Source organism: Furipterus horrens, unplaced genomic scaffold (assembly GCF_987537825.1).
Source record: "Furipterus horrens unplaced genomic scaffold, mFurHor1.1.pri manual_scaffold_2, whole genome shotgun sequence".
Taxonomy (NCBI): domain Eukaryota; kingdom Metazoa; phylum Chordata; class Mammalia; order Chiroptera; family Furipteridae; genus Furipterus; species Furipterus horrens.
In genome coordinates, this window is record NW_028327172.1 from 43,348,881 (window position 1) to 43,366,891 (window position 18,011).

Consider the following 18,011-nt stretch of genomic DNA (forward strand, 5'->3'; position numbering starts at 1 on the left):
ATACTATGCAGCAGAAAGAAAGAAGAAACTCATACCTTTTGCAACAACATGGATGGAACTGGAGAGTATTATGCTTAGTGAAGTAAGTCAGGCAGTAAAAGACAAATACCGTGTGATCTCACCTTATACAGGGAACTAATGAACAAAAGAAATGAGCAAAATAGAACCAGAGACCAGTAAACAAGGAACAGTCTGACAATGACCAGAGGGGAGGGGGGAAGGGGGAAAGAGGAAAGAAGGTGAAGGGTCTAGTCAAGGAACTAGTATAAATGACTCATGGACATGGACAACAGGGTAAGAACTGACTGTGGGAGAGCAGGGGTCAGCAAGACAGGGAGAGCAATGGGCAGGTGGGGGGGGAATGAAACAACTGTAATAGAAAAACTATTTTAAAAAAAAGAAAAGAAAGAAAGAAAAAACAAAGAAGCAAGAAATTACGGTTCTCAATTCAATGGTGAGACAAAGGCCAGAACACAATGGCCACATTCTATTGACATGAGATAATTTTAGTCATATCGAGCATAAAAGTTCTATGGCTCAGATAAAGAGTTATGGAAGATGGGTACATTCATAAGATGATGGATATCATGTCCTTATTCATCACCTTGGCTTTTCGCTTCAGTTCCAAACACTTAATAAGTTATAGGTCCCCAAGGAAACTAGGTACTTGGACAGTATCCTGGATATTTACTTATTTAAAGGTTAGAAAGAAGAGAAAAATCCAACAAAACAGCAGACAGTTGACATAGAAACACTAAGAGATTGCACTTTCTTAAAAGCCAAGGTTCTTCCAAATTCTGAATATTCTTGGAAAAGTCTGAGTCAACCCTGACAGGTAATTAAATTGTGGAAGATTGTGTGGATGAGTGAATAGTGATTCAGTAATTTCTAGATCCTGAATAAAATGGTAAAAAGAACGTATAACATAATGATTTTGGAAAAGATAGTCTCTTGAGCCAATAATCAAGGAATTGTTTTCATATGTTAAGGGGCACCAATTTTTTTGTTTGTTTGAGAAGCACCAAATGAATAATTTTAAGCAAAACTAACAACAAAAATTTACACACATGTTTAATAGAATACAGGAAGTTTAGTCAGAAAAAAAAGATAGCTAATGAAGGGAAGTATTACTGTCTTCAACTTTAAGATATTATGTTCAATTAAATAAGTAATTATGAAGCTCCAGCTATGTTCCAGTTACTATACTAGGCACTGTAAATGCAGTTGTGAACAGTATAACCATGATTCCCTACCCTTATAGATTTGTAATGGGGGAAAACAGGCATTAATTAGTAATAATAAGGAAAATATGTTTAAAAAAAGAAGCTATTTTGTATTAATGACAGTAGATTCTGTACCTGCAGAGAAAAGAAGATGGAAACTTTTAGAAACACTTATCAACTTAATTCTAGGGACAAAAACAATATGAGTGTTCAACCATGAAGTAGAAAGCTTTGGGTAGTAGTTAATATACCAATACCAGCAATGAGGTATGATATGTTAGCTGATGGTGACCTATTGATTTAGAGCAATTCTGTACAAACAAGAAAGGAAGACTGCATTTTTAAGGTCTATTTTAACTGTATAATTGTATAATTATGAACTTTTATTTCTTTCATTACTTCAAATGTTATCTTATTAGAGATAGAAAGGTTTGAATATAGGTATGAAATAATTTATGAAGTCTATCTCCCTCCCCAGTTTATAAAATTTTACTTTTCCCTTTAAGATTTTGTTTTTATAAAACTGAAATAAGAGAACCACAAAATTGGTGACCTGGTATTAAGAGATCTGGTCCTGGGTAATTGCATGTAGTCAAAGGATTTTGGGGATTGTTAAATGTGCAAAGTCCAAATTTATGGACAATTTTTACAAAATTAAAACAAATTCCTAAATGAAGAAGCAAATCATATTCTTCACATTTGTTTCTGTGTTTGACTTTCCTGTTAGCCTGAACTGACAATAGAAACATAGACTATCTTAAAAAGTCTCTGATTGTCACCTTAATATCTGTGACCTACATCATACCAGAAAGGAACATCATTTAGGAAATTTCCCACTGCACTGAGGTAAGCACCTTGTTAGGTATCTTTTCATGTCATGTCTCCTCTTAATGACACAAACATTGAAGTTCTTAGATTCTTCTTTACTGGGATCCCTGGATGGAGAAGAGTCACATTTGAATATCCATTTCTTTCTCATCCGTGTACTTTTTTTCTCTCCTGGGAAACTTTACCATTCTCTTTCTTATCAAAACAGAACCAAGTCTCCATGAACCTATCTACTATTTCCTTTCCATGCTCTCCATCTCTGACTTAGGGTTGTCCCTCTCTTCTTTACCCACCACTTTGGGCCTATTCCTATTTAGTGTCCAAGAAATTCATGCAGCTGCCTGCTTTGCCCAGGAGTTCTTTATCCATTTATTCACAGTCACTGAAGCTTCTGTGCTATCTGTAAGGGCATTCAACTGATATGTGGCCATCCACAACCCTCTGAGAAACAGCACAATCTTAACCAGTTCTCGAGTCATCAAAACTTGGATTTTATTGACTTCTAAAAATGTTCTTTTGATCCTTCCACTGCCGTTTCTCTTACAATGGCTAATATACTGTCATCAAAACCTGCTCTCACACTCCTACTGTCTCCACCAGGATGTCATGAAGCTGGCATGCTCTGACAACAGAGTCAACGTTGTCTATGGACTCTTTTCTGCTCTCTCTACCATTCTGGATTTATTGTTTATTACTTTTCCCTACATAATAATCTTAAAGACAGTCCTGAGCATTGCAACCCCCAGAGAGCAGTTGAAAGCCCTCAACACCTGCATTTCTCACATCTGGGCTGTGCTTATCTTCTATGTACCCATGCTGAGTGCAGCAATGCTCCACCGTTTTGCCAGGGATGTGTCTCCTCTGATCCACATCCTCATGGCAGATGTTTTCCTACTAGTGCCACCCTTGATGAACCCCATTGTGTACTGTGTGAAGACCTGTCAAATCCGAGAAAAAGTTCTGGGGAAACTTTGTCCAAAATGAAGTTGATCAAAGGAATGAGAAAGGCAATACATTTATAAGTGATAACTAAATAAACTTTGAATGTGTGGCTGGAATAAAGCATAATATAGTAGAATGGCTTTGGGTTTCATAATCAGACAGAGCTCATAGAGTCAATGGCTTTTGATACCCACCCAGTACCTTTAGTATCCTGCTGAGCACTGCTGGAGACATCATGGGGTTGTTCAAATTGGTGCCACAGCATCTCCTATCTTGGCTGATCATCAAATACCACTTAGAATGCTGTTATTTTACTCTTCTATTCAGCCCCACATCCATTTCTCACAGAGATCACACCAAGCATTTGTCAGGTTCTTTAATATATCTACTCTATTCCTTATCTGCATGTTTTCTTTATAAATATTAATGCATTTTGATTATTCAAAAAAGGCAATGAAACATGACTACTCTCATTTTTTACCATCTGACCCAAAGTCTTCTGTATATATTCTACCAATTTATTCCATTTCTCTTCCCCCAAACAAGCCAGTCTTTCCTCCCTATAAAAATTTAATCATAACTCCTAAAAAAGAAATTCCATATCTTCCTGCATTTTCAGACCTTGATATACCTTCTATATATTTCCATTTTTTCAATCTCCCTATTAATAGCTACTCTTTCTCAGCCTATAAGTGTGTGTTTCTTAAAAGAGAAACATTTTAAGAGCTCCATACATTTTCTGCCTAAACTTTCTCAATTCTCATGAATTCATCATTAATTTATTTATGTATAGTGATATATATGTGTGTGTGTATATATATATATATATATATATATATATATATATATATATATATATCAGCATGCATTTAAACTGAATACATGTTACACAATTATTTAAAATTATTCTTTTGTTTCTTGACTTTTCTTTTCTTTTTCATCTGTTTATACCCCAGACATGAACAAATAACACTAGTCCTTCAGGCAACTAGTATTAACAGCTAACAATGTTTCTGAAAAGATGCATTCCCTGCATTTAAGTCAGGAAATCAACAGACTGGGAATTCTGCTTATTGCAGGATGTTTAACAACCCACAGTCAAATTTCCAATAGTTCACCCAGACCCTTGGCAATGGTGGGAACCCTTTTCAAATCTTGTCTCATATTCTGTTTATACTTATATAATCATAGAATGGCATATATGTTGATGGAATTTATGCTATTGAACAATATTTGCATTTCTCAACTCAGATGTGCAATAATCTCCTTATTTGGCAATTATGTATACTTTTAGCTTTCTACTACATGTTTTTTCAATTACGTTAATCAACTTCAACTTATTAACAATCTCTAATTTTGTCTAGACATACTTTGTGTTAGTTTTCTAATTTCTTAAAACACATTAGCTTTTATTTCAATGAAAACATTTAAAAGTAGTAATTAGACACTTGAGAATTAACAGGACTACAGAAGTAAATACAATTATATAATATATATTCATATTTTAAAATAATATATTTCATAATTCTTCATATACATATTTAATAATTATATATATGTACTTCTATATAAATATATTAGAATATTAATTGGAAAATTATTTTAGTATATTGGTTGGCCAGTGAAACAGTTTTAAACTGAAGGTATTTTCAAATATAAAATTTTCTATAAAAATAAAGCAATCTGTAGTCCATGTACAGCTCTGTTTGCAAGCTTTGGGTTAGCAAATAATTTCCACTTGCTGAAAACATAAAAGCTAAATGTTTTGGTATTCCAATGCTTTAATACTTTGATTAAAGATGTCTAAACTACTTTGAACAAAATACATGTAAAAATTTAGAATCTGGGTTGTCTAGGAAGCAGATGTTAAGATGGAATCAGTATGCAAAGAATTTAAATGTGTGAAAGAGAAGGGACAAAACCAGGATTGAGTAAAGGGAGACATTAGACAATGTTTCACAGATAATGAAGTCTCTGCCAGGCTGACTGGGGGCTCAGGGAAAAGACTGCTTTATGAAAGATTTTCCCATTGATCAGAAAGATCCAAAATTACTTATACCACTACTTGTTCACTGATTGCCGGGTCACCCCAAGAAATTATGTCCAAGTGGAAGATGAAAAGTATGTGTTCACATCTGTCACACCAAATTAGTCTGGTTTACCAAGTATTCTTTCATTAGCTCACCTATCTTAAAATCTGATTGAAGGTAATCAGCAGAAAAGAAAGTATGTACTATGATACTAAAATTTTTATATTTTTAAATTAAATATCAGCTTTGTCTCAAAAATTTTCTAAATCAGTTACTCTAAATATGTATGCAAAGAAAATAGACTAGAAAAAAAATTGCCTGGCTATAATCATAAACTATGTTTGAACAATTCCAAGTAGAGTTTCTCAGTTTCATAAGGACATTGTTTTACCATATTGTTGTACTATAATAAAGTGTATTGATTACATCTCTACATTTTTTTAAATGTATATCTACTGTTGAGCTTCCTGACTGAACTCAAAAGAGCATTCACAATAAGGCCAGGTGTTTTACAGAATAAAATCAAAATAGAATAAATGTTTTAAAACTTTACCTTTAGTCATGTATTGGAATAAATAATTCACAACTTAAATAACTAATTGATTTATGGAGTTATATCAGCATCATGGTGACAGATGAGGTCTCTCCTTAGAATCCCCCCCCCAAAAAAATTTAAGCATTCACCCATGAACAAACATGTTTTCATAGAATTGTGGGATCCTATACCATATGCCAAGGGACTCACAAGGGTTGCAGTAACTTGTGCTTTGGGTTATAGGTTATGGACTTTAGTACTGGCTCCCCAACAGCCTGTGAACCCCTCTTGATTTTGGTCTGCTAGTTCCTGGAAAACACTGACCATGGCAGTCAATCACAGACAGAAGAAGTTCAAATTTCCAGAGAAGAAGTTCCAGCCCTCCACTAGAGAGAAAAAAAGTTTAGATGAAAGGGAGTAAGAGAAACAATCTTGACTTTGTCCACATCACCCCTCCCCAAAGCAGCAAAGTCTAGGACTAAGCAAGACCATCTTAGCCCTTGGGTCCTTCTGCAAAGGAAAAGAAGATCAGGTGGTAAGTGCTAAGCTTCCATAGCTGTGCAGGATGCTGCCAAAAATAGCCATTACTCTTACAGCACCCAGAATACTAAATCAGAATTTCCTTGACTGGAGAGAGGAAAGAGATCAGGAAAAAAGAAAATTAAATTCTCACAGAACATTACAGGGACATTGTGTGACTGTGTTGTAAATTTCATCAGGAAGTCCTCCCATGAGCCAATAGGAAAGCATCATGTGCAGATTCCCCAACTGACAACAAAAGAAAAATTAAGTGAGACTATATCAAGTCACAGCATTTTCTGCACAGCAAAAGAAACAAGTAACATAATGAAAAGACAGCCAACCTAATGGGTGAAAATATTTGCAAACTATACATCTGATAAAACTTTAATATCCAAAATGCATACAATTCTGTAACAAAAACCAAGCAACCTGATTTTTAAAATGGGTAGATGAGCTGAATAACATTTTTTCTAGAAGATACACAAAAGGCCAATGGGTACATGAAAAGATGTTCAACATCACCAATCATCAGGGAAATACAAATCTAAAACAGAAAGATAAGAGAGAGCAAGTGCTGGCAAAGATGTGGAGAAAAAGGATCTTTTGTGCTCTCTTGGGGGGAATATAAATTGATGGAGCCACTATAGAAAACAGTATGGAGGTTTTTTCAAAAAATTAGAAGTAGAACTACCATATGACACAGTGGTTCTACTTCTGGGTGTATATCTAAAAGAAATAAAAACAGGATAACAAAAAGACATCTTTATTCCAGTATTTATTGCAGCATTATTCACAAAAGCCAAGATATAGAAAAAACCTAAGTGTCTATCAATAGATAAATGGATAAAGAAAGTGGTATATACATATATAATAAAATATTATTCAACCATGATAAAGAAGGAAATCCTGCCACTTGTGACAAGATGAATGGACGTTGAGGGTATAATGTTAAGTGAAATAAGTCAGACACAGAAAGACATCACTTCTATGTAGAATAAAAAAAAAAATTTTTTTAAACCAAACACTAAACTTGTAGAAACAGAGAGTAGAATGTAGACTGGTGGCTTCCAGGGCAAAATGGGAAGATGTTTGTCAAAAGGTACAAAGTTCCAATTAGAAGAGGAATAATTTCGGGAGATTTAATACACAGTGTTGTGATTATAGTTAACAATAATGTTCTGTATAATTGAAAGTCATAAGAGAGAATTTTCCCTGAGCATTTTTTGTTCATGTATTCAAATTATTTTCTATTAACTCAAGGCTACTGGTTTCATTCATTTTACAGGCTTTGGCACAAAAAGCATATCACTAATTGGTTTAAAAGGGAGAAAAAGAGAGAGAGTATCTGGAAGGCATAGCATTGTCAAATATATCTCCTACCACCAATCAAAACTAGGAGGAGTTAGCTGTATTTGCAAGCTTGTATACCATTGAATTTTATTTTATCAGCAGTGGCTCTGCCTGCTGCCTTTGCAGCTTTACTAATATTGCATTGGAAACGGTCAAAGAAAGAGAGATGAGAAAACACTGGTTATCTATCAGGTTTAGAAATGTGTTCAAGTAGAAACCATGCTCACTGTACATGTATCTCATAGGCCATTGGATAAAGCTGCAGCAGAAACTTGAAGCACAAAGGGAAGATCTAGAAGCCCATCCTGGCTGATTTTAATACAGTTACATATAATAATTGTGGTAAAATGAAAAATATAGGACAGATTCTAAACTGGATGGGAAATCAACACAGTAAGTGTAAATTAGGCCCATTCTTGGCAAACTAGAATTATGGTCATTCTCCCAATTATTTTAATAATGGTGCTTCCTGAGATTCCACTATCAGATATTTTGTTCAGGTGTTTCCTCCAATTGTTTAAGTTAATTTTGGAAGAACTCTCAGTATAGATGCAGGTAGATAAAATGGGTTGGTGAACCATTTGAAGGTATTAAACTGGCATTTTGGATTACAAGTGTCTGAATTATGACCCAGACCACATGTATACTAGGGAGGAAACACAAGAAATTGTCAATAACAATTAAGAAGCCTATAGTTAAGACCAAAGGCCATCGTTCTCCCTAAGTGCAAACCAAATTACACTAGCAGTTGACTCTAAAACATATGACAGTGCCTGATAGTACCAAGGTCTGTGTGAAAAGAGGGAAGAGGCTCCCTTTTTAAGATATAAGGAAATACTCTAAGAGATTAAGTAACATGTCCTAGGTTGCATGGACACATGGTTAGAAGGTATCGAAGATAAGGTTGGAATCAACTTTATCCTTTAATCTGAATCAAAATCAATCTCTCTCTCTCTCTCTCTCTCTCTCTCTCTCTCTCTCTCTCTCTCTCTCTCTCTCTCTCTCATAATTCTGCTCTCAAGGCCTAGCTAAGTCTTTCTTATCCAGTTTCAGAAATTGAAATCCGTAAATAGAGACATCCCAACATCTTGAAGGTATTCCTAGACCACATATCAGAATTGGGATTTCTCAGCCTCTCATGACTTCTATCCCCAGCTAAGAGTCTGGAGACCTCTTCAGGGAATTCTCAGCCACAGCAAAGGCTCCTGGAGTGAAACTGCTGGGCTCTTCAAAAAGACTCTGAGTTTTAAGCAGGGAATATTCATGTAGCTGAGCTACCACCCACTCTGACTGAGGGGAAGTATGCACTCCTGTCCCTTTCTCTCCAGCTGCTGATGCTCAGGTATGTATAGGAAGAATCACAAAGAACAGCCAGGAACACAGAGGTACCTGGGGGCACATGTAACCAGGACCATTCACTGAGATCTCAGTTTAGCTACTTGCTAAATCCCCACATCAAATTAGTGAAGAGTTTTTAGTGGCAGATAAACTGGGGATAGGAGAGCTGCTGGTCTAGTCCTACTTTGTCCCTGTATGAGATGTTCTAAGGAAACTTCACTTGGGGCAGTGAGTACACAATACAATATACAGATAATGTATTATAGAATTGTATGCCCTAAACCTACATAATTTTATTAACTAATGTCACTCCAATAAATTCAATTTTTTAAAAGTCATCTTAATCATTTGGCTTAATCCTTGCTACCTCTGATCTTTTTTCTCATCTTTGGGAACATTAGTTCTTTCATCTTTTAAATTGTATTAAGACAATTAAATATTAAAATGGATTTGGCAGTATTTTTTAACAATCAAGCTTATACTCATATAAGGTCATGATTGTCCTTGGCAGTAATTTTGCAAATTGTCATCAACACAGATGCTGATAACCTTAAATAGCTTTTCTGCAATTATATAAGAGTCAGAGTGTTATCAAAATCACTGCTCAGCCTATCTCTCCTCTGCTTCTGCCATAAACTTTGGGGTGACATCCCTTTACCTCAATAAATTGGAACTGAAGGAAGGGAGAATCAAGGGTGTATGATATCATCTAGTGGTGAAATTAGCTGACACTTTCTCTGATCCATTAACATGCAGGTGACTGCTTTAGAAAAGAATATGTAGAATCACTGCACTAAAGTTGTTCTACTTAATCCTTACTGCATCTCATCTCTTTTTTTTATCCATTCATTCATACATTTATTCAGCAAACTGTATTAAGTTCCAGACCTGTGCATGGGTTGCAAGACTCCAGTAATAGAGTAATTCCATCTCTCTGGTGCTAGTTGTCTTCCTTTGATTTCTTTCTTCAACCCCCTACCTGGCACACTTGCCTCTTCCTCAGACCCAAAATATAATGTGCAAGGAATATATGTGGAAGAAAGATAATAACTGAGATGGAATACTATGAAAGCAGCTGCTCACTAAACAGGCTTAATGAGCCTTTCCCATCTGGATGAAATAAATGACCACTACATGTTCCTTCTACTTCACAAATTCTGAAATGGCTCAGTGTGCAATGCGTGGAAACCAGTTTTACTGTAAGACTGGTAGCTGACAAGCCACTCATATATTTAAACTCTTGTTTGCATCTCCCTCAATTGATGGGAAATTTCCCCTTCTTTATTATCATTCCTTTCAAAAAATTTTTGTCATTTTTTTCTCTCAATGTTAGAGTAAGATTGCATTGTTGTCTATACTATCAATAGCTTGCTCTCTAAATCCTAAAATAGTTCCTTTTTCTCCACCGCCCATATTCTGTTCAAGTCTCCACTTCTCTCCTTCATTTTTCCTCTTTCTTAGATGTCTCTCTTTATATCTGTTTCTCCTATTGAACCATAACACAAGAAGGGTTTTATTACTATATTAATCATTATATTATTATTATTTGCTTTGATTTGAAGTGTGAATGGCAAAATCTGGATGTGGACTTTTCTTCTTTTATTTATTTATTTTTATCCTCAGCCCTTCAATGTCCCTCTACCTTAATGAGGAAAAAAAGGAAGTCTTTTGAAAGAGTACTCTCAACTTCCTTTCTCTTTTTCTTAAAATACCTGACATCTTCACCCACCCTATAGATTTTCTCTTAGAAGAAAATTACAAATAATATATACTTTTTACTAACTCCTCCCTACCCACCAATAATTTAAGCCTTTAGAGTCTTTTCCCAATTTATTAAAATGTCCTCTGAAAAACCAACAATGACCTCACCATCATTTAAGTGGAATTCTTTTTAAAAAACCTGCATCTTACATCATCTCTTTTTTGTAACCAGCAGTGGTGATTTGACTTTAGTGATGCTATAGACTGCTATCCCCATCCTGTTTCTCTGATTCTCCATTCTCTGTCTCTTTTCTAGTTAAAGTTTTATGTCCTGTCCTCATTTAAAATAGTTTCCAGAGTTTTTCTAGTTAAAGTCTTATGTCTTATCCTCATTTAAAATGGTTTCCAGGTTTATGGACTGAACTCTTGTCTTTCCTTTCCACACCGCATCTGCTAGCAATTGCCTATTCATGGGAGATGCCCTGTATCTAAACCCTCATGTAAACCAAAGATCGCAACATGTAACATTCTCTAGATACTCTCTCTAAGAATTCTTTTTTAAGCTTACATTCAGAATGTTCCAAACTAAACTCAATCCCCAAAATATGTTTCCTCTACTGTTACCCATTTTGGTCCATCTAATATTTTGCATGTAATGGAAATGCCTATCCAGATGTGCCAAGGCATAAAAATTACAGTTTGGGGTTTTTTTTAAATTAATTTTCTACTTGCTTGACTTTTCAGTAGGAGGAGGAAATATAATATAGGACAATAGTACAAACTTTGCAGTATACAAGGTTTGAATTCCATCTTCATCGCTTCCTTGCTCTGTAACTACACTCAGGTCTCTTCACCTTTTTGTGCCACCATTTTCTCACCTGTAATATGCTCCTTAGAGTAGAACTCATCTCAGAGTGTTGTGAGAGTAGAAATGCTTAATATACATTAGGCACTTAGTAAAGAGTCATAAACATATTAAATAAGTACTAGCTATTTTAAGCTCTTTATGCGTGCAATAAAATATACTTGTCACACCATATTAACATACATAAACCCATTGCAGTGTGACTTGCAATAAGTGTAGTTGAATAAAAGGTCCAAAAGCAGAAGTAAAGGAGATTCCAGGTCAGTTATTAGAGAGACAGATCAATACTTGCATGTCATATTGATCCAAGCCCAGAGGCATAGCTCACTCTGAGAACCTAAAGGTTTCATTTCCTCTTTATAAGCTAAAGACTAGAGGCTTTTTATGGCCATTTCAGGTTTCTTTTTTGTTATTTCTGTTTCAGATCTGGTGCATATCATCCCATGTCTACATCTAGCCCCAGCTTAACCACTCGCATGCTAGAAACACATATATCTCCTGATATCTATCAAAAGTAAGTCCCAAAGAACCCTTTCATAGAATTACTTGTTTTGTGGAGGCCCTACTTCTTTTCAGGCATTTCTCAGTTCCAGATTTCAGATTTGCATGTCATCATTTTCCTCCCGAGCCACGAAAGGATTTTATGTAGATTTAGGAAAGGCATCATTCTGGTCACACATGACAAGTTCAAGGAGTTCAACAAACATTTACTCAGTGCTTCCTTTGCACTCCCCTGCAGGCTAGGCTTCATGGAATGAAACACAATACCCAACTAAATTATAAATACATTTGAAGGCACATGATATGCACCTGATCTTAGTAGTCAATTATGAAAAACAATGTGCAGTACTAATTCCCCCATATATATAATATAAATTCTGAATGAATGCTTTACTGATTGAACTGGAGATTTTTAATTTTTTTCAGGGAAGAACACATGAAAAATGTTCCATCTGAGATGACCTCATTGAACCACTAAGAGCCCAACAGTGCTGGACCTACTGCCATAGGGGTGATCACATGGCATCATGAGCTATAGAAATCCCTTCTAGAAATATAAATAAAGTAGGGACTTTAATTAATAACAATATTGGTTTAATTATTGTAACAAATATGCCATACAAATGTAGATATTAATAATTAAAGAGTCTGGGTTCAGGGAACTCACTGTATTATTTTTCAATTTTTTGTGAACATAAAACTGTTCTAAAAATAAATATTTTTTAAAAATCAAAATAAATTTCCTCTAAAAGTCCCCTTCCTAGGCCCTCCAGAAAAAGCTAGTATATCAGGTCCTCCAATTCCTTCCCATTTCATCTGCAGACCCATCCTGACTCTCAGGTCCCAGGATACTTAGGTGAGTGATCTGTCATTCTTCAGGAATCTGATTCTGTATTGAAGGTTGGTGAATCCAAGATTGTGAAGCCATGACAATTCTTTATAATAGCAGCCTCCAAAAAGCCACTTTCTTCCTGACTGGCTTCCAGGGTCTTGAAGATCTCCACGGCTGGATCTCTATTCCCTTCTGCTCCATCTATTTGACAGTTATTGTAGGAAATGTTACCATTCTCCATGTCATCCATACTGATGTCACCCTCCATGAACCCATGTACTATTTCTTGGCCATGCTGGCCCTCACAGACTTGGGGCTTTGCCTTTCTACACTGCCCACTGTGCTGGGCATCTTCTGGTTTGATGCCAGAGAGATTGGTATTCCTGCCTGCTTCACTCAGCTCTTCTTCATCCATACCTTGTCTCTAGTAGAGTCTTCAGTTCTATTGTCCATGTCCATTGATCGTTATGTGGCCATCTGCAACCCCTTGCGCTACTCCACAGTCTTGACACCTGCACGTATTGTCAAGATGGGGCTGAGCTCAGTGTTTAGAAGTGCGCTGCTCATTCTACCCTTGCCATTCCTCCTGAAGCGCTTCCAGTACTGCCACTCCCATGTGCTGGCCCATGCCTATTGTCTGCACCTAGAGATTATGAAGCTGGCCTGTTCTAGCATCATTGTTAATCACATTTATGGACTCTTTGTTGTAGCCTGCACTGTGGGTATGGACTCACTGCTTATCTTCCTTTCCTATGCCCTTATCCTCCGTACGGTACTAAAAATTGCTTCCCGCCAGGAGCGACTTCGGGCCCTCAACACCTGCGTCTCCCATATGTGTGCAGTACTACTTTTCTACATCCCCATGATTGGCTTGTCTCTTGTGCACCGCTTTGGTGAACATCTTCCCCACATTGTTCACCTTCTCATGTCTTATGTGTATCTGCTGGTACCACCTCTCATGAACCCCATCATCTACAGCATCAAGACCAAGCAAATCCGCCAACGCATTGCTAAGAAGTTTGAGTTTATTAAATCACTTAGCTGTTTTCGGTAAAGACGAAGTTTGCGGCATAAAGTACATAGATATTTTTTGTTTTAGCTATGCTACAGCAAAATAACAAACTCCAATGATCAACAAAAAAGTGAATTAACAGTGCAACATAATGCATGTGTGGCCTTAAGAAAATTATCTACCTCTCTGTTCTTTAGTTTCCTCAAATAAAGAATGAGTATGGAAATAATTACAATATCTTTCCTGGAAGAATGTTATGAAGGTTAAATGAGATAATTCATGCTAATCTTTAATAGTGCCTAGCACATATCAATTCTCCACAAATATTTAGACTTTCTGCTGTTTAGTATTTCTGAACTCCAGTTTACCACATGTCCTAACATTGGGGATTACTGAGGGATCTTTATTGCAGTAATAGAGATAAAGAGACAAAGAAATGTGAAAATAGCATGGAGTGTTTGTGAGAACTATATACTGCAGGCACCAGATAAATATAGATGAGAACAACTTTACTCACACTACAACTAGAATGTGCAGGGAGGAAATGTTAATTATTTTATATTTAAATCATCTGTCTTCCTCATAAACTTCTACTAATTAATGATCATGAAAATGATGTAATAATAACAATAAAAACGATACTGAAAAATTTTTAAATGCTCATTTTAGTTTCAGTTCTTCCAGTCCAATCCAATAATATTTCCTACAGATCATTTTTATATTCTCCCCTAGTTCTGTGTCTCCTCAAGGAACCATCTTTGTGTATGAGACATCCCCTTAGATATTCTCTGTCTGCTTTTCTTTCTCAACTGTGCTTCTTTTCTCCACTCTTTTCTTGGCTAGAAGACAGATTTTTCTTTTATCTCTTTACACATTATATATAACTTTTCCTTTAAGAAGCTTCATCCTAAAATTTAAAGTAGATGGAGTTGTCTTCCTTGTAAAAGGATAAACTCTATGGCCCTTCTAATCAAAGCTGTCATAAGATTAATTCAGTCTCTCTTTCTCAGTTTTTATCTCAATCTCTCTTTTTCTTTCTTTCTCTCCACAACATCTGAATGATTCAAAGGTATTTTCTACCAAAACACATCTAATATTACCTGTCTCTTTTCAGTGCTTGGCTCAGAGGTTGTAAATAAGTATTACTTGCGAGTAGGAGTATTAGTTATATCATAAAATATTCATTAGATAAACAAAATGATAGAAAGTATAGATAAACATGTGTTAGAGCTAAATTATGCCCCACCACCACCAAAATGGTTGAAGTTCCAACCCTCAGTACTTCAAAATATATTTGAAGGTAAAGTCTTTAAAAAGATAAAGTTAAAATGGAGGTGATTAAATTAAAATTAGGCTATTAGGGTGGGCCCAAATCCAATACAACTGGTGTCTTTATAAAAAGAAGAGACACCAATAATACTGATACACAGAGGAAAAGTCATGTATGGACACAGAAAAAGGTGGCCACCTACAAGCAAAGGAGAAAGGCCTCAGAAGAAACCAAACCTGCTGGCACCTTGATCTTGGACTTCTAGCTACAGAGCTGTGAGAAAATAAATTTCTATTGTTAAAGCCACTCAGTCTGTGGTATTTTGTTACTGCAGCCCTAGAAATCTCATACAAGAGGTAACTGTATTTTGGAATAAATTCCAGGCTGAAAGTGAAGATGCCTTTTTAATTATAGAGAAAATAGAATATTCTGAAATCAGAGTTGAAACTAAATCATAAAAAAGATATATGAAAATGCCTAAACCTTTGTAGTTGTCGCATATGTCAGTTTTGATTCTGTAAGGATGAGGCCCACAGATCTGCATGTTAACAAGCATCCCAGGTGATTCTGATCCTAATTATCTGGGGACTATGATTTGAAAAATACTGCTTCATAATACATAAATGTTTGTACATGCTCAACCAGAGATTAATAAAATGTGGCCACAAAAGGATGCCCACCACATGCCAAAGTGTCTAGTCAAGCCAATAAATTGGAATAATCTCTTATGATTGGATTAGGGATTCTAGGGCATTCCTTACTATTTAAACCTTTGTATTACCAAAAGGACTCCAATAAGAAAGATAATAAAACTTAAATCGTTCTTGATTCTTCTCTCTAAAATGTCTTCTCCATCAGGTTTCAGAGTCTGAAAATGGAGGAATAACTCTTCATATCCCTGTATTAACATATAAAACTCCTTCTTGGATTTAATTACTCTTTGCAGGGGCTTAGGTTGCCCAAAAGTTATGAGAATATATGACTTTTTCTAATTAGCCCCCTGATGTCTAGAAACACAGGGCTAGGTTCTGAGTAGATCAGAGACAGGAAAAGGAAATGGAGCTCCTGAATGCAGGCATGGGGTTACACAGGGTACCAAGAATAAGCATCTATACTATCATAATATTTCCAAGAACTCAGCCTGACTTCTTGCTTCCTCTTTAGTGATAGGAAAGCCATTAATTAAAAGCTTCTTAAATGTTGCATATGATTATATATGTACAACATGCACACTGTCTCATCCAATGTGCATAAACTATACAGTTATAAAACATTACACATAAACCACTATTAACATCATCTACTCTGCTTTTCTGAAGTGGTGGAGGTTGTTTTAAAACTTTCTCCAGATCTTTCAGATATAGCTACAAGAGCATAACATCCTCTGGGCTCCCTTTCCCCGTATTTCACAAGATCATTCTCTTCTCCTCTCTTTCCCCTATTCCCAAGGTCTGAGATAATAAAGTTGAGAGAGATAGTCAGAGAAGGGAATTGATTAAAGATCCTTAAAAGGTTCTCAGTGGGGACCTCAGGCAGCTGCATAAAAATCATGGAGTTGAGCATTCACCCTCCATTCTCTTCATAACTCCAGGGCCAGCAACTCTAGTTTTAGCCTTCCTTCTTCCCCAGGCAGGACCTGGAGCCCCTGGACCCAGCCTTGGTATGAGAAGAGTCAGTATAGTGGGCAGAGCTGTGGACCAAGAAGAGGTCTCAGAAGGTTCAGCCAGAGATTTGGAGCGAGGGAGAAGAGAAAGAAGTTTGAGGCACAAGAAAGGCTGTAGAGGTTGCCTGCCCAAGGTGGAGACTGCTGTAATCAGAGAGAACTGAGAAACATCGTAGGAGGGAATGGAATAGACAGAGAGAGGTTGAGAAGAACTATATGTACAACCAATGGACATGGACTAAAAGGGGGGGACAAGGGGAGGGAGGGGGGCCACCGGGTGGAGGGGAGCAGAGGGAAGGGAAATTGGAACAAATGTAACACTGTAATCAATAAAACACATTAAAAAAATAAAATAATAATAATTACAAAAAAAAAAAAAAAGAGAGAGAACTGACTTCATGGCATTCCAGGTCTGGTTTTAACACTGGCTGAGAAAGGAGACAACAGCTTTCTCATATCTGTTCACTGCTTAGATCTGTTAACCTAAATGCTTCCAAATTTTCAGAATGTGCCTTTGAATTTCAACTCTGTCACTGATGGCTGTAAGACATTAGGCATATACTGTACTATCAAATCTTCTAAGCCTCTCTCTCTTCATTTGAAAATTGAGGTAATAATATTAACCTGCAAGGCTTTTCTAAGGTCTCATGCTATTTCTTTTACAATGTTCCAATAAATAGTGAATGTTCATTAGATATTATAGTTCTTTTTCACCATCCTACTTCATTTTCATGTCAAAAATATTTTCTGCCTTAGTATTAATGAATTATATTGTTAACCACCACGTAGTTTGCCTGTCCTTACTAAGCCCTTCATTTTGTGCTCACTGCTGCTAGCTGATGGTGAATTGTCATCAATGTGAGAAGAAAGTGTATTTGATTTTTAGCACCTAGAGTCTAGAAAAAATTAGATCTCAGTTCACATCCCATTTCGGCCATGTACTGTCTTTGATCTAAGAAATATTAATTGTCTCTTAGTCTTTATTTCCTCATATAAAATATCATAGTATTGATAGAACCTTATTCATAGAATTATTTTAAGTAGATAAAACATGGACCAAGTAAGTTAGCACCAGCTAGCAAAATAAAACTTAACTCTTATTTATTCATTTTTAAAAGTTGTTGAACACGTACTGTATACCAGGGCACATTCTAAGCATTGTCTTTATAGAAATAAACAAAGCAAAGCCCCCGCTCACTTTAAGCTCTTACTCTAATGGGATTATTAATTGGGAATAGGATGATCAATGCTCTAGAAGTCAGGAGGCTTAAAACAACATGTGGCCTCTGCCTCGTGACTGTCCCCTCCTGAGCCTTTTTTCTTTATCTGAAGAAGAATGACCCTACCAGCATCATTGCCTTATGGACTCTGCTTTATTATTGGCATCGTGCCCATCATT

At 36.1% G+C, this 18,011-nt stretch overlaps 1 protein-coding gene and 1 pseudogene across 1 annotated transcript; both read left to right on the forward strand.

Annotated features, from left to right (window-relative positions):
- The first annotated feature begins 2,100 nt into the window (after positions 1 to 2,100).
- Positions 2,101 to 3,035, forward strand: LOC150018362 (olfactory receptor 51A4-like; annotated as a pseudogene).
- Positions 3,036 to 12,761: 9,726 nt separating this feature from the next.
- On the forward strand, positions 12,762 to 13,721 carry LOC150018363 (olfactory receptor 51G1). Its single transcript, XM_090267738.1, has one exon. The coding sequence runs from the start codon at positions 12,762 to 12,764 to the stop codon at positions 13,719 to 13,721; it is 960 nt and encodes a 319-aa protein (XP_090123864.1).
- The last annotated feature ends 4,290 nt before the right edge of the window (positions 13,722 to 18,011 follow it).

Excerpts from the sequence above, each read along its gene's own strand:
- LOC150018363 (XM_090267738.1), top strand. The coding sequence starts at position 12,762 with ATGACAATTCTTTATAATAGCAGCCTCCAAAAAGCCACTTTCTTCCTG.